General features: G+C 43.7%; 1 protein-coding gene across 1 annotated transcript; it reads right to left on the bottom strand.

Annotated features, from left to right (window-relative positions):
- On the bottom strand, window positions 1-25,693 carry LOC142775187 (nose resistant to fluoxetine protein 6-like). The gene is made up of 9 exons (XM_075876531.1): window positions 25,685-25,693; window positions 25,192-25,360; window positions 19,450-19,543; window positions 16,668-16,836; window positions 9,338-9,417; window positions 7,027-7,149; window positions 6,726-6,804; window positions 2,464-2,646; window positions 1-177 (listed from the first exon to the last, which is right to left on the bottom strand). Exons 1-9 carry the CDS (start codon window positions 25,691-25,693, stop codon window positions 1-3), a joined length of 1,083 nt encoding a protein of 360 aa, XP_075732646.1.
- Window positions 25,694-27,691: the final 1,998 nt, after the last annotated feature.

Raw genomic sequence — 27,691 nt, 5'->3', positions numbered from 1 at the left:
CTAAAGACGATTTTGCGAGACCGAACTCTTCGTATCCTTGCGTGTGTCTTTACTGGAAGCATGCGTGAGCCCGTTCAGGGCCATCTTGCTCAGCTTGACCGTGGGACACTCGCACAGTAGGTACATCAGGTACGCGAACATGTAGATGAGTACCAGGTGGCCCAAGTAGTCCCGCACCTGCATGGAAGAGCCGCGAAGAACGTTGGCACTTTTAGCGGCGCATGCGTGCATATAACTCCCGAAAATTTTCAAATTTGAGGGTTTCTAAAAAAAGCAAAAAAAGGCGGGGCAGGGGGAGGGGAAGAGAACTCTTGCTTGTGTCCGATATCCGTGATCCCACTGATTATTATCAGGTTAACTTGAATTAACTAGTCAATGTTTTAACTAACATTTTTATGGTACGTATAACCAACGACTAAGTGTGCAGCCAGTGAGCTCGCACGGCATAACCCCTTGGAATAAAGATCAGGGGGTGTCGCGATTTTTTAGACATACGCCATCATCTTTGCGGTAAATGTGAATCGTTTCACTTATTCTGGTAAAAAAATGCAGTATTGTGCATTGAGGAGTCATGTATAATGCATATTCTGAGGCTTTTAGTTGTTCAAGTCATGGGAATATGAAGACGTCAAATTACTATTAAACGTGCACCTAGATCTGCGCAAAACAAGGTTTCGTATTTTCGACCCAAATCGCGATCACTGTGGTTGTGATTGAGCCCGATAACTTGAGCTCAGTATACAACAACGCCAGTGAAACTGGGCTACCGCGGTAAGTGGTGAGGACTGTCCTGTGAATCAACTGTATAGCTTCAATTCCGGAAAAATCACACATATTTAACCCAAAGCATTAAGAAAACAAGTTCTAAAGAAGTTACGAGCAACAGAGTCAAACCGAGCAGACTGTACTCACTGCTGTTCTTGTTTTCCGTTTAAGAGAGCTCTTGTTCTGCGTTATCATTATTTTTTTATTGCAAGACATTTAGCCGCAAAGCAAGTCTTTTTTTTTTTAATAGCAGATCATTAGGATTTTTGGTAAGTTTAAAATTCTGCGTTTCTTGAGATTTTTATGCTAAAATACGTTATATTTCAGTGGGTCAGAGCGGCACAAGACAAATGTTGGTAATTACATGCCTTGAAGTAATTTTAGTTATTTTATTTGGATGAATGAAATTCCCGTGAAATTAACGCTTCGCATAGACTAGCACATAGTTCATCGTCATATTTTCTGTCCATGCTGATTTATACAAATAAAGTAGTCCTCCTGTCTGCTGGCTCTCTGCCAGATATTTTATGCGATTGCAAGCAAAACTGTCACAGTAAGAAACAAAAGTCACCACTCGATGTCTCGGCAAAACTCGCGATTGCTCGTGTACTATACGAACGCGATGAGAAAAGCTCAAACGTTGCATGACGACGATGACGACGACGACAACAACAATAACAAAAAGGGGCGTACTAACCATGAGCCAGTGCGTGAAGTATACCGAATGCCTGAGAGTGACCAGCCTCGTTGAGATTACTAGCATTTGGACGAGATATCCACAATACGTGAGCCGGCTGAGGGGGACGAACACATCCAGAGAAAGGAGCCGGTTCACAAGCGCTGCAGGAATAAATGGCGGCGAGTTAATTCGCGCCGAATACATGCAAATTCAGATCCGAGTGAGTGCCCCTTACTCTGAGAACACGTGACAACTTAAGATGTACCACAAATGTGGAGATTTTCGGGAAAACGACTCATCACAAAGAGTTTTGTTGAAGTTAATCATTACTGAAATAGGTGACCATGCCAGTATGAGTACATTTGTGTTTATATATAGATACGTGATATTCGTTTCATGTCTTGGTTTGAAGAATTCAAACTGTAAGCACAAAGGTGCACGCTCTGCAGTTCGAATGCATCAACTTCTAATCTATATATTGACACATATAATACATGGTGGCTATACTATTGTAATTATACCCAGTATCGTCTTGCAACTTCCTAAAGGCTTGTTTGCACCTGCAACCAAGTTAGTTGCGAAGTCAATAGTCGCTTTGGCCAGAAAGCGACTGCTGCTGCTCAGTCACTCGCTGTTCGATGTTTGAGTCGCGTGACTGCTGTAGCGTCTACCCTGAACCAATCAGATGCGCAGGAATAAGACATTGGCTTATTTTGAGAAGGAATGGCGCTGCGAGCAAATGGCTTGGCGATGGGTACGGCTCACGATCGCATGGCTACGAGAACCAGCTTGAACCTCTTTTCGGTCACCGGTCGCAAATGGTTATGCAACCGAAGCTGAGCCCTTATTTTATACATGTCATAGCTGAGCAATATTTGAGTGGACTTTGCTGAATAATCATAACAGTTTCAAAATAAATATGAAGCGGCATTTTATCACGTTCTTTAGTTATTCATGACCCCATACCAGTGTTATTACACGCGAAAGAAGCTGTGTAGTGATGGCGAGGACGCACCGGCCTGCCCAGTGGCGCAGACGAACACGACCCAGCTGACAGCGAGTCCCCAGGCAAGCCGGTGGAGGCCGGCGTACGTGGACACCCAGGCCAACACGTACGAGCCCCGACTGTTCCAGTCGAACACCGAATACAGTACCGTCAGAGCAGCCACCACGCTAAGTGTCCAGCACACGGTGTAGGCCGCCTGCATGTAAACAAACAAGCACGCTGACCTCAAATCGTTTGTTTTGAACAAAAACGAACAATTTATTCATAGATTTCACCCAATGAAAAATGCTAAGGTTACTTGAACTTAGAGAACAAGTGTTCGCATTGCTAGGCTCACAGCATTCCTTAATGTCAATTCTATTGCGTGGAGAGGAATATACGAAGCCTGCACTCTGTGTCTACAGCGCTTATTGCATTACGTTTACAGCATCGGTTGGTTGCTTGCATTTGAGTGTGCTGAAGTAAGAGAAGTAACCTTCAAAGGACGACAGCTTTGCCCGTCCCTGTTTCAATTTAAACTGTTTCCAAGGCAATTGTGGGATGTCGACAAAAGGACGAATAAAGACACAAAAATGCCACAAATTGAACTAGCACCAGCATTGGGTGCTACACTCATCTGCAAGGGTAACGGAGCAATATTTCGGGCTTGCAGCCTGGTTTTGTTGCCAGTCTGGTGGCTTACAACCCGGGTGACAATGCGGCAGCGCTGAGACTTATCGAAGTGCAGTGCAGCGTGCAGCCGTGTCACGACGAATTAAAGCGAGATGGAGGCCACGAGGAATTATTTGCAGTTTGTGTTGCCAACTGGGGGAGGTCTAATATCTTGCTATAACTATCACTTATTTACCTTTGAGGCCACAAACTACGATTAAAAAATCTTCGTTACTTTTCGAAACTTAGGCTATTCATAGGTGTAATGGACTATAGCAATAATAGGTGTTTTCAGCATGCATCTCAGCTTATCATACGGTTAACCTTAATTTCCATCTGCCTTTGCGGTTAGGGAAAACGTAATTTTTTATATGCATTAATGTACTCAATCCTCAAGATTCTTTCTTAAACTTTTAATACAAGACTTTGATGCTACCCCAAAGGCTGTGTCACATTTGTCAAACATTTCGAAAGGTGCTACAGGGCCAGCGAAAACCATGCGTAAGTGTTAGGGCTCATCTGTACGTCACGCAAAACAAAATCGTAACTACAAGAAAACGACATCTCAACTATGTCTGTTTGCTTAATATTTTATGTTACCAGGGGGTTAGTAACATACAAACTGGAATAAATAATGCTAGTTCTCAGTCTGCATGTGCCTCACCGGTCCCCGTTTGAAATGTTTATTACATACTGTCGCACTGTAGCTGTCGAGGAAGTATCGAGTTATCGCACAGTGGAGTATTGTGACATTCGTAAAATGGTGCTAGTTTGTCGTTCTTTGCTAATCGCCTATCGATAGTCATGTAGGAGTATGAAGAGTGGTTTACAAACCATATCGAATTCGCATTTGCATTGTTTTTTGTGGCCACGCCGATACTTAATGCAACCCATGCCAGATGTTCTACTAAGGTAACGCTTAATATATTACACAATAGGCAAAAATAAAATGTCGCAAGTACTCTCGTCAATTTATGAACACGCGTACGTACCTTTCCGAACCTCACATGTCTGTACCTGTGGAAACAGAACGCCGTGAGGACTCCAACCACGAAAGATGTCACATGGCCCGTCGGCCACAGGTACATTGCCCCGTGTCCTTTGAAAAACAAACTGCGGAAAATTAAATGGGACTGTTAAGGGAACAAGTGCTAACTACAAGAGGTGTCTAAATGAATTTTCTTAGATGTATAGCTATAGGATTTTGATTCTATCATCGATTTGTTTTTAGCAAAATAACGATAAGGTATCAATAACTGACAATTTTTTAATCGATAAATTATAGGTGACATTAATTGATCTGCAATAAGCTGTAATTATGTCCACAAGTAATGCTGCAAGTACACATATTGCTAAACTAACGTAAAACCACATCAGTGCTATATAGCCCAAGTCGCAATTGAAGGTCTGTGACCCTGCCATTAAGTATTGGTATTTTTACTTCAGCGTTACGATCCACTCCGGTCAGACCTGCGTATGCTATAGCGATTTTTCCACGAACGTGTATAAGCAACCGTAGAGCGCGTATGCAGCACGATCGTGCGAGCATGAACGTAGAACGCATTTCTCACTCCGTTTAGGAAGTTGATTGAGTGGGGGGTAAATGTGCGTACATTTAGTTTCACCATCACATAGCAGCCAAGCTGACCGCATCTCGGCAAGCGTTCGTAAATTAACGCGAAATCTATGCGACTGCCTGCACTGTCTCAGGATACTAAATGTACGCGTGGCTGAACACGCAGCTGAATATGCCTCCTATTTAGTCATCCTGACTGCCCCCTTAGATCCAAATTGTTCTTTGTTTTGACCATCAAGTTTGCGCCTGCACGGGCATTTTTCAATAAATGATTCAGGCAGTGGAATTTCAGTCGAAATTTTCCCCTCGGATGAACCAGGTGATCATTAAACCCACAGACATGTGCATGAAGCGAGTCATTAACAACCAGAATACTCTCTTAATTTGTCTCAGATGGTTTCATAGGTGCATGCATTACGTCGTTTTGCTATACTGCATGACACTGCTATGCCTTCGGTATTCTTGATCGGTCCAAGATTCTTGATCTTCCTTGATCCAAGATTCCTGATCCAAGATTCTTGATCTTCCTTGATCGGACCGACATTCTTGATCGGTCCAAGATCAACAGGCTGTATCACAACGCCACCGTAGTCAGTGTCATCCTCGTCGCCAGGAGTGTCATCACCTCAGGGTGATCACAGTCAATAAATACCCTCGCCATTGTGGCTAGACATACTCTCACATTACCTGCGTATACTAGCTTCGTTTTATGATTTGCCTTTTCTTCCGTCATATTTTGTCTCCTTACATGGACACCTAGAGCGTAGCCATAACTTTTTTGGGGAGCGGGATCTGATCTGACATGCGCAAGTCTGCATGAACATACAAAATGTATATGTTATAGATAATAATGATTCAACACGTTTAACATCCTGAAACCACAATATGATTACGAGCATGCCGTATTCGAGGGTTCGGGAAATTTCAACCTCCTGAGGTTCTTCAACACGCATGTATATCTAAGTACGCGGGCCTCAAACATGTTCACCTGTATCAAAAATGCAGCCGCCGCATCTGGGATTCGATCCCGCGACATCCGGGTCAGCAGACAGACACCATAAATACACACGAGACCTTTATGGTCGTTTACTAATGTCAAGATTTTCATGTGGGCTGAGGACGGTTGGACAACCCAATTACTACTTCGGATAGCCCACTCTGATATTATTACAATTTTAGGCCAGAGTAAATGTCACAATGCGGCGTCAAATAAAACCTGAACAGCGGCAGGCATTCCAGTTATCACCAATGCCACACACATACACCCTGTTTGGCAGCACTTTCCATGATGATATCCGGATGGCTTGCCGCTGTTTGGGTTTCATTTGGCGCCGACAGTACACGCTTATGTCTGAAAACAACTTGTATGTGCCCCGCCACGATAGTCTAGTGGCTCTAAATACTCGGCTGCTGACCCGCAGATCGCGGGATCGAATCCTGGTTGGGTGGCTGCATTTTCGATAGAGGCAAAAATGCTGTAAGCCCGTGTGCTCAGATTTGGGTGCACTTTAAAAAACCCCAAGTGGTCTAAATTTCCGGAGCCCTCCACTACGGCGTCTCTCATAACTATATGGTGGTTTTGGGACGTTAAACCCCACATATAATCAAACAATTTCTATGTAAAAGTCTGGTTAATAAGTTCAGGCAGAATTCCTTGTGGCTGAACATGCTGTCGGGCTTGTACAGGCTTGTGCATGCTAAGGCATTCGTGCAACGAAGTGGAGAGTTGACCTAGTTGATTTGGACTCATTTTGAGACGGTGCTGAAGACTGAAAACACTGAAGAAGGCTTAACAGCACTGTTTTTAAACTAACTGATTTTCGCATAAGAGAAATAGAGGAACCTTTCATTCTCTGCAAGAACATCGACACGTCTAGTAGCACGCCACCCATAACGTTCCTCGATCACGAGTTGACTTACTTGGATAAGGCATGATGGTGTTACAAGCCTGTAGTTTTTTTATCATGTGCATAGGTTGCGTGCACATGTTCTGCTCTGCCTCCTTACTTTTATTTTTCTGTTTCATTAAAATAATCCTTCGTGCAAACCTGCCGACCAAACATCTGTTCCAGAAGGTCCGAAATATACAGAAGGGACTGATTAATCACAGCAACAATCTCATTTGATCTTCACACAGACAAAGGAGCCACGGGCTAGACTTAAGATATTTTCACTCGAATAGTGGCTTCACTTCACTAGTGGATTTTACTAGAATAGTAGAACAAGGACTGTCCATTGTGTGACCAAACAAGGGAGACTGTTCCCGCGGAGCTGGGGAACACGGACAATTAAATGTGCAGGAAAACCCATCCGGCTGGCAAGTCAGAACAAGCATGATGTGGAACTTACTTCAAATCGCTGATGTACGTGTAAGGCAGGGGCTCAAAAGCACTGACATAGTGCTGGACACCCACAGCGACGCAGGCACTCAGTGCGACGGCAGCCAAGCAGACTGCGCCGGCCATTGGTTTCCTGCGATCGGAGTTAGCGAGAGAGCGATGCTATTTTGCAGAATACAAGAAGAAAAAAAAAGCGACACCAGCAAACTGTTGTTTTCAACAGCGTGTATCATAAGTAATGTTATTGGGTCAACTACTTCAGCAAGCCCAACGTGCTGCAGTTACTCGTGAAGGGGCGAATAAGCTAGACCAGCTGCTTGCTCGCAATGAAATACGACTGCGATTACTTCAGAAACACATTGTGACTGCTTTTTGATTTTTTAACCTGGCATTCCAGAAAGTTTGATTCCAGGCTGGTATATATACAAAAAAAAAAAAAACTTCACAGATGATTTATCTAAAGGGTTTAACGTTGCAAAGCGACTCGAACACTGAGTCATTAGAAACTTGCAGTTTCGTGGTACAACTGTGTTTCTTAATGAGAGTCACATATCATTATTACAAGAAAGCTTTAGCTAAGGGTCTACAGTGTAATAAACACATCAGTACACAAATTGTTTTATAGGCAAAATTAAATAGGTATCAAGTTTATTACTCTAAATCTATGATAATTACTAAGAAAAAAGGCATCACGATTCTCTAAGGTGTGCCTAATAATACAATTAAAGCGGACAAAGTAGTGTTATACACCGACCACCCCGCAGTATGCCTTAAACTTGTGAATGAGACTTTTCAGGAAAGTACCATCATATTGTCTACGTGACTGGGAGATGATTTAGACTCCAATCAAAAGTTTTGAAGAAACCCGATGTTTCGAAACCAACTTGGTTTGAAACGTTGGGTTTCTTCAAAACTTTTGGTTGGAGTCTAAATCATCTCCCAGTTTCATACCCAACCAGACAGACCTGTCGAATGTTTACATTCATGTCTACGTGACTCTGTAATAATAATAAAAAAAACATCCCAACCACTGTGCTTCTGATGATCTTTTACTTAACAACCCCTTCCAAGTGATCTCCGAATGACGTAAGGCCTAGCAAATGAACTTTCCAGAAACAAAATTCTGTCTCACAGGCGTTCATTGAAAAGCATTAATTTTTATATGCTCTAAATGGTGCACTTCGCATCGTAGTAAGACAACATAAGTAACTTTGTTCAAACATATTTTATGATTTCACGTCGAATTGCTGCACGTGCTATGTATTTACATTATTACTTTTTGCCAAGGATACGCTATGCTGGCACCATAGCTATAGCAAAATTCCTGCCAGTTGATAATATCTGGATGGACTACGTGGCTAACGCTTCGTTTCCCTATGCTAGCGAAGAACTAAAGAAATTGAAAGGTGTAAAACTATTAGCAGTGAAGCTGATTTATAGACCAACATAACCACTCACCAATGCAATCTATGATGCGCCTCCATTAAATTACGTCTTAGTGAAGTGCCAGGAAATTCCTGACTAATTTTTCTACAGTAACATAAAAAAATATCCCTCAATGCACAAATTTAGTGCACATGCAAGACGAACACGTTATTCACGCTTGAGCTAAGGAAATATTTCGTCTACCCAGACAGTCTTACGTATACCATTTTTTTTCCACTCGCGATACAGAAACATAAAAAGAACTAACTTTTGTAGAGCAATAAACATTCAGGCAAAGAGTTTACTTCAAGATCATCTAAAATATTGATAAAACAATACGATTCTTGGGTTTTCTATTTTCTGCAAGATTATTGGGAATCACTCTTACTTTTGAGATTTTACTGCTGGCATTCAAAGCGTTCACAACTCTGATAATGCAAAAGCAACACCTTTTTCACTGCTGCTGCCAGTGCCTTCTGGCTTAGAAGCGTGATATCAGTTTGAGAATCATCGCATTTAGCGAGTCATAATGAGATCATAGTTTCTTTGGCTGCCCAGTAGTGTCATAAGAAATATTTTGTCCTGCGTAAGCGTTCAGTATGAGGCTGTTTTTGGCCCCTTATGTTGTGCCTATATTACGTTAGACTGCTCTAAATTTTTGTTTATTTCACATGCTCCGAATCGTTTTCACTGTTCTAGATACAAAACAGACGCTACGTATGAGTAAATCAAATAAATATTTAAAACAATCACGAGGCTTCTGAACTATGTAGGACGCTCCTTGAAAAAGTTATGCACAAAGACATCAAGTGAAGTGCGCACACACACAAAACTAATTCTTTATACAGGGATAAATTTTTAAATAAATACTTCAAAACAAAAAGTCCCGAACTCACTTGGCTAGAAGGAACACAAGCAGGATGGTTGCCAAGAAAAGCTGGTAATCACATGCGATGTACCATAGTGTCGGCAGGCACTGAAGTTTAAAAAAAGAACAATGTTAGTAAATGTCACGTAGCAGACAATGACGATTATGCAAACTAAGTAAATCACAAGCGTACACCTCTGCGATTGATCAAAGCTTCTATTGTGAACCTTCAAAGTGGCCAATCACTTTTCTCTGCAAACCTTTCAGCTCTCACGACGTGAATAAGACCAGAATAAAAAAAAAGTTTTTGTGATCTATATATCCTTTTCCTATTTACTTATTGCATCAATCCACTGCGGTGGTCTATACTGTTTATGGTGCTTGACTACTGATCCGCAAGTCGCGGGATTGAATCCCGGCTGCACTAACCCCATTTTCGATGGAGGCCAAAATGCTTGCGGCCTGTGTACATAGATGTAGGTGTACATCAAAGAACGCCAGGTGGTCGAAATTTTTGCAGCCCTCCACTACTGCGTCCTTCATATTCACATCGTGGTTTCGAGACGTTAAACCCCAGCAATTATTGTTATTAATATTGTCATCAGTTCCGGAGGTCAGCTCGGTGACACATGGCATGTACGAGAAGCGTCGGAGCCAATGAAGAAATGAGAGAAGAATCCTCGTACAATACGATCATGGGACGGCTTTCAGAGCCACCAGCAGCCAGCTGGAGTTCATGTAAATCTGAGGCTCAGTTAAAGATTCTGAATGTGGGGCTTGACGCTGATGATGGAAAATGTGTGCGCAAGGCATATGCAAGCTGCACATGTTGTCATTCCGTTCTTTCGCTTGCAATCGCCACGCGCTGCTCGTAACCTTGCAAGCAAATAGGCTCGCAGAGCTGAGAATGTGAAACGGTTGTCAGTGCAAGCCAAGACATACAAAACATGAGGGCACAACCCGTGCGCTAACTTTCAATAACAACAAAAAAGTATTATATTTATTGAAGCACGAATATATGTGGTGATGGTGTGCACATGCTGCACCCTGATGTCATGCGCAGAGAAATGCGTTTTCCCAATTATGCCGTTTTTTACATGACAAGCGAAACACAAGCTTCACATTAAAAAAAAACACCATTCTTTTTCCGACAAGAAAATCATGAGATGATGAAAACTACATGCACATTGGCACGCGACGCCTACCATTTTATGTTATGTGAAATTTTGTGCAAGTCACAATATCTATCTCTTTTTTTTCCGAGCCACATCAGTGTTGCAACACATGGTTAGAACAATAATCTTGAGTAGCGTGGTGGTATTTCTTAATTAAGGTCTCGGTGACCGACACTTGGACGAGCAAGGGGCCTATTCATGCATCCTATAGGCGGGAGGACTGCCTCCAGAGATCGTCCCTCACACAGTGACTACATGCTAAACATCGTTCCATGTCTTACAAACAAGGCCGAATTTCTTTTCTTTAGCAGCTTAGAACCCTCGCTCTTTCTTGCGCATCCGATCAGAAAGCAGTATTTACTAACTTTAAAGTAGTAAGCAGTTGTCACAACATTCATCATGTACCTATGTAACAACGGCAGGTGGTAATTACCAAGTTGGTAACTGTACTACATACAGTTACTACCTACAAGGAAGTGGAACTACAAATGTAGCTATATTACTACCATGACAGTTGCTATGTTATTATTCAGTGTAAACAGTGCATGAAACATACTTTAGTAGGACGTTCTTACGGGTAGTTAGCTGAATACTCTGAATGAGTATAAAAAAGCACGAAAACAAGGAGGACAGCGGAATGGAGATGTGACTAGACATGTGCCCCCCGTAATGTCTTGCTCGTACCTTCCACCTTCATTTTTTTTCCCGCAGTTTAACCTCACCCTTAGCAGAAGAAAGCACGAGCAAGAAAGACAAGCATACTACTTAGTTATTTATAAACCTCATTAGTGCGGGTACTAACGTTAGTGAACAAAATTATCTGACAAAAGGTTTATCCTATACCACTTCCAGCGTCTCTCCACCTATCGCAAAGTGCTGCTTTCTGCCAAGAGTGATGCACATTACTTTACTTTTGTGAATATTAACGTTCATACCCACTCTTCTGCTTTCCGTGTCCAGTTCAGTAATAATGAGCTGTAGTTAGGCCCCTGAGTTACTCATCAAGGCAATGTCATCAGCGAATCACAGGTTACCAAGACACTCTCCATTAACTCTTATCCCTATAGGCCTTCCCAACCTAGAGCCCCGATAACCTCCTGTAAACACCCGGCGAAAAGCACTGGAGAGATTGTGTCTCCCTGCCTTACACCCCTATTTATCGGGGTTATGTCGCTTTCTTCATGGAGAACTATGGTTGCTATGGATCCACTGTAGATTTCTTCCAGTATAATTACGTATAGGGTTCGTCGATGCCCTGATTCCTCAGTGCCTGCATTACTGCTGCTGTCTCGACTAAAGTCCAACGCCTTCTTGTAATCTATGAAAGCTATGTATAAGGGTTGGTTGTATTTCGCGCATTTCTCTATTACCTGATTGATAGTATGAATACGGTCTAATGTAGAGTATCCTGTAAGATATATTGCTTGGTCCTTTGGTTGATTGAACTCTAATGTAGCCTTTGTTTATCAGCTATTATTTTTATAAATAGTAAATGGACAGCAAGCTGATCGGTCTGTAATTTTTTCAAGTCGTTGAGGTCTTCTTTTTTATCAATTAAAATGATGTTGGCGTTCTTCCAAGATTCTGGTACCCTTCCCGTATATAAGGTGGCCAGTTTTTCTAACACAATTTCTTCGGCATCTTTCAGCAGGTCCATTGTTACCTTATTCTCACTAGTGGCTTTGCCTCTTTGCATTTCTTTTAGGGCTTTCCTTGCTCCCCCTGTCATTACTGGTAGGATGTCAAATTCCTCTGTAATTTTGATTCTTATGATATCGTCTTGGTTGTTTTGGCTTCTGTACAGCTCTCTGTAAAACTTCTCCACCACCTCAATCCTTGAAGTTGCAAAGTAATATGTCTATTTAGGGCAGGTAGTAGCCGCGGCACTGATCCTTGAGAGTGAAAAAAAAAACTAGAATAATCAGAATATGGTAGATCACATTTGGCAAGCATTCTCAAATCATGAAAGGTAATCAGCCACCAACCCTCAAGAGGAATGCATATAGCAGTTGCACCTTTCCGCTACTTACATACGGAGCAGAAACTAGCTTACAAAAAGGGTTCAACTCTAATTGAGACATTGAAAGCGGCGCAGCGAGTGATGGAAAAAAATGATAGGTGTAACGCTAAGAGACAAGAGACCATGGTTTGTCAGGGAACAAACCGAGGTTAAAGATATCATAGTTGAAATCAAGAACAAGAAATTGACATGGGCTGCTCATGTAATACGTAGGCATAATAACCACTGGTCATGAAGGGCAACTGACTAGATTCTTAGAGATGGCAAACGCACGAAGGGAAGACAGAAAGTTGGGTGGGCCAATGAGATTAAAACGCTTACATGTATAACCTGGCAGCAGAAAGCACAAGACTGGGTTGATTGGCGGATCATGGGAGAGGCCTTTGCCCTGCAATGGGCGTAGTGAGGCTGATGATTATGAGGTTTACCCTTGGTTTGCGTGTGCCGGCGGCATAATAATAATAATAATAATAATAATAATAATAATAATAATAATAATAATAATAATAATAATAATAATAATAATAATAATAATAATAATAATAATAATAATAATAATAATAATAATAATAATAATAATAATAATAATAATATTATTATTATTATTATTATTATTATTATTATTATTATTATTATTATTATTATTATTATTATTATTATTATTATTATTATTATTATTATTATTATGCACGTTCGTGCAGAAAATCGAGGCTTCTATGTGACATACTTTAACAGCAACTTGAAGGGTATATAACCAGGTATTTCACGTAACTAGAACCAAGGATTCAAAAAAAGTGGTCAACATTAGAAGAATGTGACCAAAGATATATGGTTTACCTTCATGTGGTTTGCTCAATAGGCTATTCTTATATTCTGCCTATTATAAGTTAATGAACAAAGATCAGTTACATAAAATGGTAATGAGCGGTGGCAGCCATCCCGCAGTGCCCATATTCCGTGCCTCCTGACAGATGGCATTACCCACAGCCATTCTGCCCGCCGTACTTCGACCAAGCTATTGTGAGCCAGCAGTGAACTCCTCTTGCTGCACTACCTGATTTTCCGGCTAGCCAAAATGATGCACAACTATCTCTGGCTTTAACGATGCCCGTCCAAGCTACCTGCGGCTCATAACTATGTTCTGAAGACCAGCCGGCAGTCCCAGACAGCATTGAATATCCTGTGATTGCACAATACAGCATACTTTTAGTCGTCCACGTCATCCTATTCAGCCACCCAGATGGCTTGACGACTACGACTTCTAGCCCCACCTTTTTAGCTATGCCAACGTCGCCAGCCCGAGCCCTGTGCTGCTTCAAGGCTTTCCGGTGCTGACCTTCACAACCAGGGCCTTGGCTGTCAAAAAGGGGGTGGGATGTGAGGTGTTAGTCATCTTACAGTGCCCATCTTCGGTGCTTCCTGACTAATGGCAGCTAGAGCCACTCCTCCTGCCATTTCTACTCGACTCTCTGGACAGCGTTCAATATCAGACGCTAGCAGATACGGCCAAGGACTGCATGCGTTGCTATAGTGTGATGTGACACTTCTTTGTGCGCATGCAAGCGTTGCCCGTTGTGCCCCAGCGTGTTACCATTCTGTCCTTCATTAAACATGTAGTTCAGTGCCCGTGTGTCTTCAGCCTTTTGCTCCAAACCTCTCACTTAATATTCGCTTTAGGGCCAATTTCGTTTAAAATATCCCTGGATTACCGGTGCAAATGTATGCTGAGTACCTTTTTTTTCGTTAAGCATGAAATCTACGAAGCATGAAATAACACTTCGAGGACACTTGAGCTTCGCCTTCAAGCGTAGAATGATACTGCGCAATGGGACTCAATTCACAATGCCTTCTCCATCACTGGCCTGCTTCGCTTCGCGGTGTGCACCTAAGACGCGTGCCTCAAGGAAAAGAACATCTGTGCGCCTGTAAACTGGCTCTTCCAAACTAACATGGAATTCCTACTTTAAGTACAGTAGCGAAGTTCTCACGTCAACATATTTCATTCTTACGCGAGTTGGTGAAGTATCTAGAGTTGTGCTACAAGGAAGTCAGGCAATAAAAAGTCCCGCTACGGGTTCTCAACATGTCCTCCTGCACCGTTGTACACGTTTCTGATGCTGTTGTTTGCTATAGTAACTAGATATGCTAGTGCGGTTCATAATTGGTGGTGCTTTGAAACTAACCGCTCGCAGCTCAGTTAACATGTTTTGACATCTGATGTGATTCTACGTGTCCGCCACGCAACATGTGTTAATTATACTCCTCGCACTGCATAGATAACATGCATATAGTGGTTTTCTTTTTCAAAGCAATGTTGGAGCAAGGGCACGGCTCCTCTTAAAACAACTGCTTGTCAAGCAGACGTGCTGGATTCCACTCCCACCGACTCAAAGGTTGTTTTCTTACTGAGCGTGGAACAGCGTGCTGAGACGAGACAGAAAACTAAATGAAAAACAGATGCACATGTGCTGTGTATGTGTGCTTCCTTCAGCTTTTTTCTAGGTGACGAAGGTGAGAAAAAATAGAAGAGTCTTGAAAACGTAGTTAATCTGTAGCGACAAATCAGCATCCAACAGCAACTGTGGCACCGGACATTTACAAGGACATATGTGACTAGCACTAAGCAACCTCCGCTTATTTGGTGTCAGTGCATATTGAGGATGCTAGCCGCATATGTGGTGAAACGTCTATGTAAATTTTGTTTCATTTTTGTTGAATGACCCGCCACGGTGGTCAGCAGGCGAGTGCCTTAGCGCATTTTTTATAGAGGCGAGAAAATATATATACTTGAGGCCAGTGTGCTTTAATTAAGGTGAGGGTAAATAACCCCAGGTGGTCGAAATTTCCAGAGCCCTCCACTACGGCGTCTCTCATAATCATATAGTGGTTTTCGGATGTTGAACCCCCAAAAGTATCATTTTGTTGAGTTTAGGCCGGAATTAATATTTTATAATAAACAACTTCGCTGTAAGTGAAATAATTGCTATATTATGCAGGCGTCGCACCTCGAGGCATGACGTAAAAGTGACAGGTAAGTTGCGCCGCTATTCTCAATGCACTTGTATAACGGTGGTCTATTTCCTCTGCTTATGCGAGCCAAATAATTATTATCGGATGGCTGTGTTGGAACTACCGAGTTGTAGTCTGGTCATCACACATGTTAGGCATATGCGCATCGAGAACGTTACGACTATGATGAAAATTTGCTTCGGGTATTCCTATACTAACTATCGAAGCGGAATTGCGCAGTAACCCGTTACGATACACCCCCCCCCTTCCCCCGAGAAAAAAAAAGTGAAGGACGCTTGAGCTTCGCCTTCAAGAGTAGAACGCGACCGCGTTATTGCACCCCGTTCGCATTGCTCTCTCATAACCAGGCTTCGCTTCTCGGCTGGTGTCTTGACCTAGGCACCAGGAAACTTAAGGAATGCCTGTGCGATTAACATAGAGCATTTTAAACTTGTTTAACTGCTTGAAATTGCCAAATACCCACCGTGCGATAATTTACCCTTCTGTGAGTTGGCTAACTACCCAATACGCCCCGTAAGGCAATAGGTTCACCTGTGGAGCTTCATGCTTTGTTGATGCTCATAGCTATGCGCAGGGTTCTGCGTTAGGGAGGAGGGGCTGCATGATTCACTGCTGTGACACCCCCCTCCGGTAGTAGAGTCCGAAAGATATTGAGCCCCGTCATGGAATACGAAAACGAAACGACCGCGTGCTTCTCACAATGACTTGCTACTGATACCCGGCTTACCGGCAGTGAAAGTGGGAAGTAGCGATTTATTTGAATGCATCAAGGGCCCTTGGTCACAAAAAACACGTATAGCTGTAACCCTGTGCATTTAAAATGGCGTGAAAGACACGGTTGAGTAAAGGTGTGGGTCAGAAATGGCACCCCCCTCCAGAAGATTGAGGAGGGCGCCACCCGTTCCTCCCTATTCCCTAGGCACTGAATGGCACTTTTAACACCATCACGCTATTAGGAAGATTGCTGTTGTGGCACTGCTTTTCACAAAATATCACCCAACGAACAAGCCTGATTGCACATGAAAAGCAATTAAGCCTCGCCTAATGTTGAACGAATAGACAACTGCATCTTTTAAACAGGCCAGAACTAGTACCGAAGCTGGTCGATATATGTCAAGGTGGTTTCCACGTACCACGTCGACCGGGTGCTGAAGGTTGGACACGTGCACCAGCACGTGCCACCAGTTGCGGCGGCAAACGTTGTTGACGAGGTATTGAACCACGTCGTCCACCAGGGGTCCCGACACCAGCAGAGGGTAGAGGAAGAACACGCCCACCAGGAACGCCCCGGGCACCGTCAGCCTGGGCACGAAAACATGCTCGTCAGCGGAAATGTCGTACGCTTTACGATAGTCGTATAAGGTTGACATTTGTAAGACATGCATTCAAAATTTCAAAGTTTTTCTGTACTGCTTGTTCTTTGCCAGTTTGTATCAGTATAATTTATTATAACTATATATATTCTTTTATATAAGTTTATGTTTTCCATTCTATATATTTTCTCTCATATATACACTTTCTGTTTATTTCTTTTCACAGTGGAGCTGTCAAGTTTTTCGCTGGGCTGTGTGGCGACACCAGAATCCTTCACCGCAATCAACAGGCACGTTCTCTTTTCGCCATCTCAACAAACACCACAAAGAAGACGCATGAACAGATTGAGCACAAAATACTAATGGTACAGTTTGGGCTCAGTCTGCTCATGTGTCTTCTTTATGGTGTCCTTTTTTAGGTTAGCGCAAATATTTTCGTGCACAGAATGAACCAACTTGCCCCTCAAGGAGTTCTGATCTTAACAGCAGCGATGACAATCTAGCGCCAGTGCGTGCTCGCTGCATTCGTGACGTATTCAAGCGTAAACTTGAAGTGCACTGCTGGATGCATATTTTCATTCTACTCGTGAATAGGGGTGGCCAAGAAAAGTATAGAGAGAAAGAAGGAGGGTATTTTACTCCCTGAAATCCAGCGTACTTTTCGGAATCAATTTCCACCCAATTATTCGCTTTTGTTACATCAAATATACCACTTAAAGCAAAATTTCATTGCGTTGTCACGCCGAGTGTACACTGTCACGGCCGCTGCATTGGCGAGTTAGTGTTTCGGAAGCTTTCTTGACAGTGGAACGTTATGCATGACTGCATAAATCAATATTCAACACCTTGTATGTGCACCTAACATAGTATGTATCCAGAGTAACATGGCTATCGACGGAAGTTCAGCAAAGATACATAAACGACTTGCAATGATAATGCTATGCAGGAACTAAGGGTCACTGCCTTCGATATCCGAACCCAAATAGAGGGACCCTTTATTTATAACATTAGGTCCATACAGAGCTCGAAGCAGTAATCTTAAAAAATTGACTATAGTTTGTAAGGATCGGTAAACTGGCCAAATTAAATAATTAAGTGTGATGACAAGATCCAACAGGTCTTCGCACACCCTTTTGCGCACCCCCATCCATTTGCAGTTTCTTTGCAGCAGCTATAGCGTAATAAGGACGTAAAATAAAAAAAAATTTCAATGTAGTTTGGATCACGGGCTTGTTAGCAAACAGGCCCTCCTATAGAGTACATGTGCAACCGAACGCACATACAAACGTATACAGCTGACATCCCCTCTATCATCGCCTTACCTATCCGATACACTAAGTCAGAGATATGCTTTCACTGACCTATTTTTCAATGAACGACCTATTTCTAAAATAAAAGAAAAAAATTGGCACACATTTAGTGGTTTTTTTTTTCTTCTAGTTTCCGATATCCCTCAAACCCTTCTCAATCTTTAGTTGGTCAGGTTGTAGTACAAATGGGAGTGCGGGAAAGTAATGCCTATCAGTGCATGTTTTATGCTACCATTATAAAGTGAGGCCAACACCATGCCTTAGCTGCGATGATTCCTTGGCTGCGACACTGCATACGCTGCAGAGCACAAGTCACGGGCTCGATTCTCGATCTCGACGGTCACACATACAGATGGGAGTAGAAGGCCAAAATGCTCATGTGCTGTGCCTTGGGCACACGTCAAAATTACTTAGAGTCTTCGACTAAAGTGTCCCTCATAATCCACTGCAAATATCAGAGCGTTAATCTACAAAATGTTCTAACAACACATGCGCTATATGAACACAACCCTGCCAACCAGGTGCTCTGCAGATTTCATTCCTTTGAGTCAAGACTTCACCTACCTTATGTACCTCATCACTACTGTCACAGGAAGAAGAAACCAAACCGACTTCTTCCTTTTGACTTCCTTCAAGATGCCGAAAGCAAGCAAGAAACCGCTGAAAATAGTTACGAAAACAAATGCATAAATTGTACGATACACGAAAAAATTCTCGGACACTTTCGAATTCAGAATATGCAATTCAGCAGCCCTTTTTTGCATTCACAAAAAAACGTGGTTAATTTATCTCATCATTCATAGCAGAAGAAACTCATATTGAAAATTCATAGTGAGCGCGACATACGTTTGGAGATATTCATGCAATTACATATAGTGCTGAATTATTGATATGACAAGTAGTGGAGGCGTGCGCGCACAAGGAGAGTAGAATGCTGCCCCACGCCCCTTGTCACCCACGCCAGGGAGATAGGGCGCTGTGTTGTGCCTTCGCCCCTTAAAGGGGAACATTGCGCACGCGCACACCTACGAACTTTGTTCGAACTTTTTCAGACCATCAAATCGACGTACTCATTAGTGGGCGATCAGAAATAGCTGGTGAGCTATTATCTCCACATGAATGACACAGACGAAAGAGCGTTTCGAATAACTTTCTCCTTTTTCTCATGTGCGCTCGAACAAATAAGAACGAAAGCGCAGCAGTTTTGCATGAAGAGGAATGTACTGCATAGTACTAGCGTTGTACATGGTCATTAGTTCTACACAGCACAATTACGCCAACTGCTTCCTCACCTCAGGAGGAAGAACGTCTCAACGGAAAGCATTCCGTTAATGATGACCGTGAAGCCGAATTCGTCAATGATGTCCAGCGCCTTCATTCCCCTGACTGAAACAAACAAAAAAGAAGTCGCACCTTTGCCGCAAAGGCGAAGAAATGAACGCAACAGCATCATCGATGATGTCTAGCGCCTTCATTCTCCTGACTCAAACAAACGAAAAAGATCTCACAGCTTTGCCGCCAAGGCGAAGAAATGAACGTGATAGCGTTAGTTGCTGCGGCAAGGTTCAAAAAGTATGCATTATCTGTGTTTACTTTAAGTCTTCATTCACCTGCGGACTTTCTGCACCTACAGTTCCCTTGGAGCAGGAAATGGTGTGCAGCAAGACGAGCTGAATTTGCAATAACCAGAATGTGTTGTAGAATTCCAAATCTTTTACATTCACAGAGCGGGTTTGGCAATCTCCCATTTTTGCTCCTATTGCAATGAACTTGAAACTATTGAACACTTCTTGTTGAGCTTCTGACGTTTTTCCTTACACGAAAAACGTAGTATTGAGATTATATTGCGGCAATGTGGTCTACCAGTTACGTCGGCCGTTCTGTTATCATTTGGGGCCTCTGCGCTGGGACACTCGGACAGGAATGTTTTCAAGGCTGTCGAAAAGTTTATATGCGACTCGAATAGATTTGGTAGGTTTATCAACTACTAACAATTCTTCAATCAGCGTTCCTAGTCGAAAGATCTTCAGTCTTTGGGAGATTACACAAAATAGTACAACTTAAGATTACAATTAATCATAACTAACGTTACATTAAAATTATCTGATAATTATTTTAGCTTTTACTAAATATTAATCATAAATCCAGTATGTATGATCTGCCCGACTCATGGCCGATCCCCCAGAGTGGCTAGGTGCCAATGATCCAAGAACCATCATCGTCATCATTATCAGCATCAGTTTGGCAAGTCACGCGCAGAATGGCAAGCAGATAGAAATGTGCCCCACATTTCTAACGCACAAATGACGCACGAAACGTACTCACAGGTACAGATGAACGCGAATAAGCGTCTCAGTTGTTACTTCGCTAAGTCTCAAAACCTCGCCTTTTTCGCAAACGGAGACTGTGCAACGATTGCAGTGACCTTTGTGCGCCCGGTAACTAAAGCGAAATTGTTCTGGTGGAAGCCCAAGGCCAGCCAAGACGTACGATTGTCCCCACCGCGAGATAAGCACGTGCGTTAGCGTCCACCCTGCTCCCTTTCCGTGGGGCAAAGTACACGTGGGAGATGAGAGTGTGCACCGCCGTGTCATGGCAATGTGGCGACGCGCGCTCATTGCACCAGCTTGCTGGTAATGCTAAAAATACGATAGTTCCCGCGAGGTGCCCGTCACCAGCTGTAAAAGGTAGATATGAATAGCTTGCCGTTTGGACGTTGAAGGAGGTGCGCCTTCGTGGCTCAGTGGTTAACGCCTCGCACTCACGATTCAAAATCCCACGTTCCATTCCGCACCTCGGAGTCTTTTTCTGAATTATTTTCCTTTCTTGCGTTTTCATATACAGTGTGCCCCATGTATATTTACCCAGAGTTTAAATATATTCTGATTCAAGCAATTACGACGTGACCAAACGCATGTTGCTGACCATTGCCTAGAGTTAGTCGGCTATTTTTTGTGTTTTAAATTATTGGTTAATTAGATCTGTTTGATTAACAAATTTTTGCGCGAACAAAGAGGGATAAAACATTTCAGTGAGAAAGTTGTAGATTGGTTTGCAAAACGTGTGATTAGACAGTTTCAAACTTTACATATGGCAGTTATTAGTGTCTTTCTGCTAACTATTAATGCCCGCGAAGTACAAAAAATTACCACGTGACAAACCAGCTCGTGTGCCAGTGCACACGATGATTCTAGAGTTTCGTAACGTTTCACATCCAAACGACCATAGCATTTGCCCGATTGTGCTCTCTCGACAGGGCCGCGACAATGGTGGCAGCTTTGTAATGAACACGTTTGGCTATCGGCCACAAAAGCGTAACCACTGTGACTGATTATCGCTGTCATGAACTGTTGCGAGGGAAGAGTATCATTCTTAAGCAGAGCATTAGAAAGCACCAGAATCAAGGCGCGCGTGGGCGCGCCAGTGGGTTTGTCACGTGGTTTTTTTGTATTTTGCGGGCATTTGTAGTTAGCCGAAAAGTGTAAAATACTAGGTCCATGACTATCTAAAACAAATAGCAAAGCAATGAAGGTGCTGCAACACTTCATCGAAGAAATGAACATTTGTGACGACTACTGAGCAGACAAAAGTTAAAAGTGAGCGTGGCGTCTACGTGTTTGTTCTGCCCATAGGAGAACTTTTGCTCTCACCCATGTAGGACTGCATATATGTATTATGCTATTGTTTTTTTTCTTTATTTGTACCAATCAAGTAGAAAGGGGGTAGCCGTCGCCAAGTAACGGTTACAAAACTCCTTCGTTTATATTCTATTTAAATAAAAAATAATTACTAGATATAACGTTCAAAACTGTCTAATCAGACGTTTTGCAAACCGATCTACATCTTTCTCATTGAATTTTCTATCTGCATTCCTTCAAAAGTTATTTCATTAAACAGGTCTAATAAACAATGTTTTAGGACACAAAAACTAGTCTAACTCCAGGCACTGGTCATCAAATTGAATTAGGTCACGTCGTAATTGGGTGTGTCGGCATGGTGCACACCGGCGACTAGTAGTGGTCGCGCGACCATTTGCGACTGGTTGCAAATAGTCGTGGACGGTCGCAAACGCTAATTATAGCGCGAGAACAAAACTATGACACAGAGACAAGAAGGAGACGAAGGACATGAGCGCTCGTGTCCTTCATGTCCTTCTTGTCTCTGTGTCGTCATTTTGTTCTCGCGCTATAACTATCGTCATGCCATATCAACTAGCCCAAGCTGCCACACTTCTAGGTCGCAAACGGTCGCAAACGGTCGCAAAGCGACTCCTTTGGCTAGTCGCTGCCTGACCGATTTTTCAGTCGCGCGACTGCAGTCGCAAAGCTGCGGGAACCAATCAGCGATGCTCAATTTTTGTTGTTTGTTTTTTCATTGCGCTGGCGAGAACAGATAAAAACAAGAAATGCGGCGCGCTCGGTTTGCTCCGCTCACTCAGCTGGCGGTGATCAGCTGATTGGCGTCGATCTCCAGAGTTTTCGCTGATAATGAGATCCAGACGTTATTCTCCGGTATTGCGACTTCCAGTCGCTCGCATGCAGCCTCTGCCGGTGTGAACATCAGTTGGGATTCGCTCGCAGGATTTCAAGCTGGACGGTTGTGCCCTCGCGATCTCCGACTTCAGCGTAGCTCCCGCCGACTGGTTCGCCCTCCGCGGTCTCCTGACGCCGTGTAGCTCTCGCATTGTGGCACCCCGCCCTTGGACTTCTTCGACCGGATCCCCACTTTCCTATCTCCTTCTTTTTTCCTCTCGTTGGCTGTCTTCTTCTGCTTCTACTTTCCTTCTATTCTTTTTATCCCTCCTTCCCCCCACCCCTATAAGGCACTGCGCCGTGTCGCCTGAAGGCAGACAGAAATTAGGTGCCTTTTTCCTCTTCATTCTAATCACTACCACCACATCAGTTGCTTTTTGGTCGCCAGTCGCAAATGTTCGCGTGACTGCTGCTAGTCGCTGGTGTGCACCAGCCAGAAGGTTTCGCCAGAGCTTCTCTATCTCTGGCAACATTGTGCGTTCACCAGAAAACCACCTCTGGAAACTTTCGGTTTAGCTTGTTTTTGCGCGGTTTTAGCGTTTGTTGCTGACCGCGGCTGCTTGTGTTCTGATGTTTTATGTGAATAAAGTTATTCCGATTAGGCGCTGGCAACTCGAGCACAGCTGTTTCAAGCTAGAATGCCGTCTACATGCCTGAATTAATTTTATATGCCAGTCAAAACGTTCTGTTTTCCGACCGATGACGATAGAAAGAGCGCGTGCATTGCAGCGATCAGGCGAGAAAACTGGATTCCCACTAAGAGAGCACATAGGTTTGTTCTGCCCACGTCATCAACGGCACTGTAAAGACCTACGCTGAATAATGGCAAAGAGGCGATACTCAGGCGTTAGACTAGTCGAAGGCCGCCAGTTACCGAAAACACATCGGTCACCGTTGTCCTCCACCCGTGGCAGATAAGTGTACTGACCCCGTTTGCTCAGATTTGGGTGCACGTTAAAGAACCCCATGTGGTCAAAATTACCGGAGCCCTTCACTAGGGCGTCTCTCATAACCCCATATATCAATCAATCAATCAATCAATCAATCAATCCGTCAAGTGTACTGATGCCTGAAATGGGTAGCAAAATGTGAAAATGAACACTGAAAATCCATTGCGAAGGTGTTTTTTTATAGTTTGAGCGATATCAATGATGTGTACTCTTCGAAACAACACGGGACACAAAGTATAGCCACGCTTAACATGAATCGCCACAGAGTGTAGTGTCCGTGTCCACGTTTCGTTGTCGTTGCATTAGATTTTTTTTAAAGCAACGCCAGCGAGTGGGCTTTCATCTGTGCAAGCAAATGACTCATCGCCTGTATTTCTGCCGCTAATGAACATCAACGCATTCTAGCTAATTTATCTTTCAATGTGGACATGGACTGTAGGTGTAGGTGGGTTCAATTTAAAGGTTTGATTCATGAATAGCTTACTCGTGGTAAACCATAATAGTTCGCATGACCCTGCGACCCCAGTTGACGTAATCACATGAGTGCAGTTAATAATTTCTCAGTCACACGAACACTTCTGATCGCGAGCAGTTCCGATCACCACTGATCTCTTTAAAAAGTACCCGGTGTGACACAGCGCAGAAATAAACGTTTTATCTTGAGGTTGTGCGCTTAGACGAAAACACAAATATGCTCGGGGTTCAACAGGCGGAAGGTTTCCAGTTCTAGTCAAAAAGCTGAATTGATGAACTCTTCTCTTGCATGCCGACGATGTGGATGCGCTTTGAAGACGCGGACAGGGAACCGATAGGTGCACGCTGTCGATTCTTGGTCCACGTCTTCAAAGCGCATCAACATCGTCTACATGCAGAACCAACCAGCCCAATTACGCTCCCTGACAAACTTCTGCAATTTATGCATTTTCTATTTGTGTAGGCGCGACCGCTATCAGCGGTAACACGGAGCAGGAGGCCGCGCTCATCGGAACACCACTACGGATATTTTGCGCGGCACCCATCGGCCACGCCAGCCGTGCTACCTGCAGCAGTGGCAGTGCCTGTACCTGCCGTGCGCTACGTCGAGCCCCTTCACGTAGCCGCTAGATGTTGCTCCGGACACATCCAAGGATTGTACCAGAAATAATAGAGCAGCAGACTCAAACATACCACGAAAATACCGCAGCAACTATTGTAAAGGCATTGCCGGAAGAGCCACACCAGAAGTCTACTGGGGTAGGCCGTTCAGCACGGGCCAGTTTGTTTACAAACGCCGAAACCATCTATATATAGATACGTATAGATGTGCGGTGATTGCATGGTGACGCCGGCGGCAAAATCCAGCTGAGAGTGTCCATATAATTTCTATCGCAATAAAAAGCATGAAATGCTCGAGATCCCCGAAGTCGCCTTCCAAGCTCTACAACCATGGAACTGCGCACGTGTGCTCCGTGCCAGCATGGCACTTGTCAGGCAGATTTGTGTAGTTGTCATCTCAAGCGTCACTGTGAAGCGAAGAAACGAATCAATATGGTGCTTGCACGTTGGTACTCACGCATGATGTGAGGGTCCAAAATGGCGTAATTGTGGCATAACGTGATCCAGAGGTACGAGATGACCCGGATGCCGTGCAAGCAGCGAAGCCGCTGGGCGTCCGTGTCCTTGCTGGAAGAGCGATCCAGCAGGGCGCTCGTGTTGCTGATGGCCGAGAAGGACAGCAGCAACTGCAGGCATAGCGCTGCACGACGCACTCAGTAAGTGACACCACCTAAACCAGCGCCAACGCTTGTGGTGCCACGGGAATGTTTTTAACGCGGCCTCCTCAGTTTCACTTGAATATACTTTCAATTAAGCTAAACACATTCCTAAAGTTCCTTTTGTAAGTACCAGCTGAAACGCTACGGAACCAACAGCTTCCCGTTCATTTTGTAAAAACAATTATAGGAATTCATGCTGATTATATTTAGTGAAGGAGGGGATGCTGGTGAAATTGGCCACCGTAAACTCTCACAGGGCGCTCACTTCCAATACTGTTGCGGAAAACCCACTTCGACCATTCAGTATTTTTCGAAGTAGCGAAGTATAGCTACCAGCCATTACGCGTCCTAAAAGCAATACGCGCATCCTTGTAGCTACACATTTGGTTGATGGCGTAATGATGATATAATATTATTATAATTGTTGAGCACATCGCAATCGGTGGGCAGTGTCAAACGACTCACTCGCTAAGAAATTCACGGGTTTGGCACCCGGTGCGGCTCTGCCACTCAATACTACGCCTGTTACACTCTCTCCTCACTACATATGACTCCTGTATAAGTCTTTTTCTTGACCACTTTGAAGCATTGGCATGGCTCTGCGGTAGAATACTGGTCCGTTAGAAAAACTGCCTGGATTCGATTCCGCCACGGTGCCCAATTTCCATTTTTTTGCAGCCACCCCAATTTTTCGCTTACGGTCAGTGCCGCCGACGCTGACACCACATTTTTTAAAATACTGACATAGCATTCAAAAGGATGCACAAGAAAGTTGGAAGAAATATAAGTAAGCTTCATTGGGATAATGAAATTGCAACATAGATAATGTCGAATCAACATGAGCGTCATCGTTATCAGACACCAAATTAGAGTAGTGAGTAGTAGCTCACGTTTTTCAAGGTCCTTCCTGGATCCTCTGTGACAAAATATGAGCCATAATTCCAACGTTGATGCTGACAGCAAGAGTAAACCGAGAACGCCCAACAGGCATCTGTAAAGGGAAGCGCGGACAGACAAGTTAGAAAGGTGTCTTAAAGTGAATAGGTTCCAGCATGAGGATCTTATATACTAATTTCTTTCATAAATCAAGTGGCAGTTTTCAGCTTCCACGGGAAGAACGCAGAGACTCCCATTTCATGCTCAGTCAGTGAAAAGAACTTTCCTCATCACCCCTTCCCTTCTTTGAAATCTGGTTCCAAAGCTCACAAAAAATGATGGCACACTGTCGCAGTTCTATCAACTTCCCGTGGCTAAAAGACATGCCACTTTCGTTGTGTGAATTGATCACAGAGTGCATGATTACATGTAATCACTTTTAAATGGTGACAACAGTTCCAAGGCGCAAAATCGATGAATGGATGAAAAACATTTTTGGGGTCCTGAAAGATTCCATCCCCATTCTATAGGCGTAGGATCACGGGCCGCTTCCACCTAGGGAGGGAGGGGGGGGGGGGGGGGCCTAGCCTCACCGCCGCATCGTAAGCAGGGTACAAAGGCTTGAGTAGTTGTATACCGGGCTCATGGGCATTAAATGAAAGGCATTTTCGGAAAATTATCGATATTTTCCTTCCAAAGAGGATCGCTTTTCCGCCTGACTCGCACACCGACATATGCATCATGAAGCAAGAGTCTGTATGTGAAATAAGGTGTGGGCGTGCACAGTGCGTTCACTAATCGATACGTGATGGCACACACGAATGGCGCGCGTCATGCGGTTATGATAACGAAAAAGAAGCGTGGGATTTAACGCAGGCCCGTAGCCAAAAACCTTTTTCCGGGGAAACTGGGGGGGGGGGGGGGGGGCAATTGCTGAGGACCTTGGCTATTTTCGAAAAACAGCTATTTTCACTACTTGTTTACGGGTAAATTCACCCTCAATCAGAATTTGGGGCGAGGGGGCCTAGGGCACTCCCCTGGCTACGGACACGCACTAACACTACACAAACATATGCACGCAAAACGCGTCGGCAGAAGGGTATAGAGAGATTAGAATGACACGGAGCTGAGCTAGTTGGCACGTATTCATTCAGGCTAAAAGACAGTGGACGTGCAAAACACGGACACAAGAGAGAAGTCAAGACACCGCAAGCGCCAACTAACAACTGCAAATGCGCACAAAGGCGAAAAAATGAATTGTCTGTGATATGCGATACCAAGGAGATTTTTTTTTTAAATAGTGGAGTGAAAGTTATTGCTCAGAAGGGAAGCTGTGCCCTCCTAAAAATTATGGCTGCGGCCGCCTTCTTAAGAAGGGCACGATAAACTACTCTTGGCGTTCGGCGAAGGAAACTGGACGCT

The sequence above is a fragment of the Rhipicephalus microplus genome, chromosome X, assembly GCF_043290135.1.
Source record: "Rhipicephalus microplus isolate Deutch F79 chromosome X, USDA_Rmic, whole genome shotgun sequence".
NCBI lineage: Eukaryota > Metazoa > Arthropoda > Arachnida > Ixodida > Ixodidae > Rhipicephalus > Rhipicephalus microplus.
This window is presented reverse-complemented; position numbering and strand designations above follow the sequence as displayed.

What these genes read in the sequence shown, in the direction of transcription:
- LOC142775187 (XM_075876531.1), bottom strand. An exon ending in GAGACGTTCTTCCTCCTGAG is followed by an intron (nt 16,837 to 19,449) that starts GTGAGGAAGCAG and finishes TTTCGTGCCCAG; the next exon opens with GCTGACGGTGCCCGGGGCGT. An exon ending in CTTGTGTTCCTTCTAGCCAA is followed by an intron (nt 7,150 to 9,337) that starts GTGAGTTCGGGA and finishes CTCCGATCGCAG; the next exon opens with GAAACCAATGGCCGGCGCAG.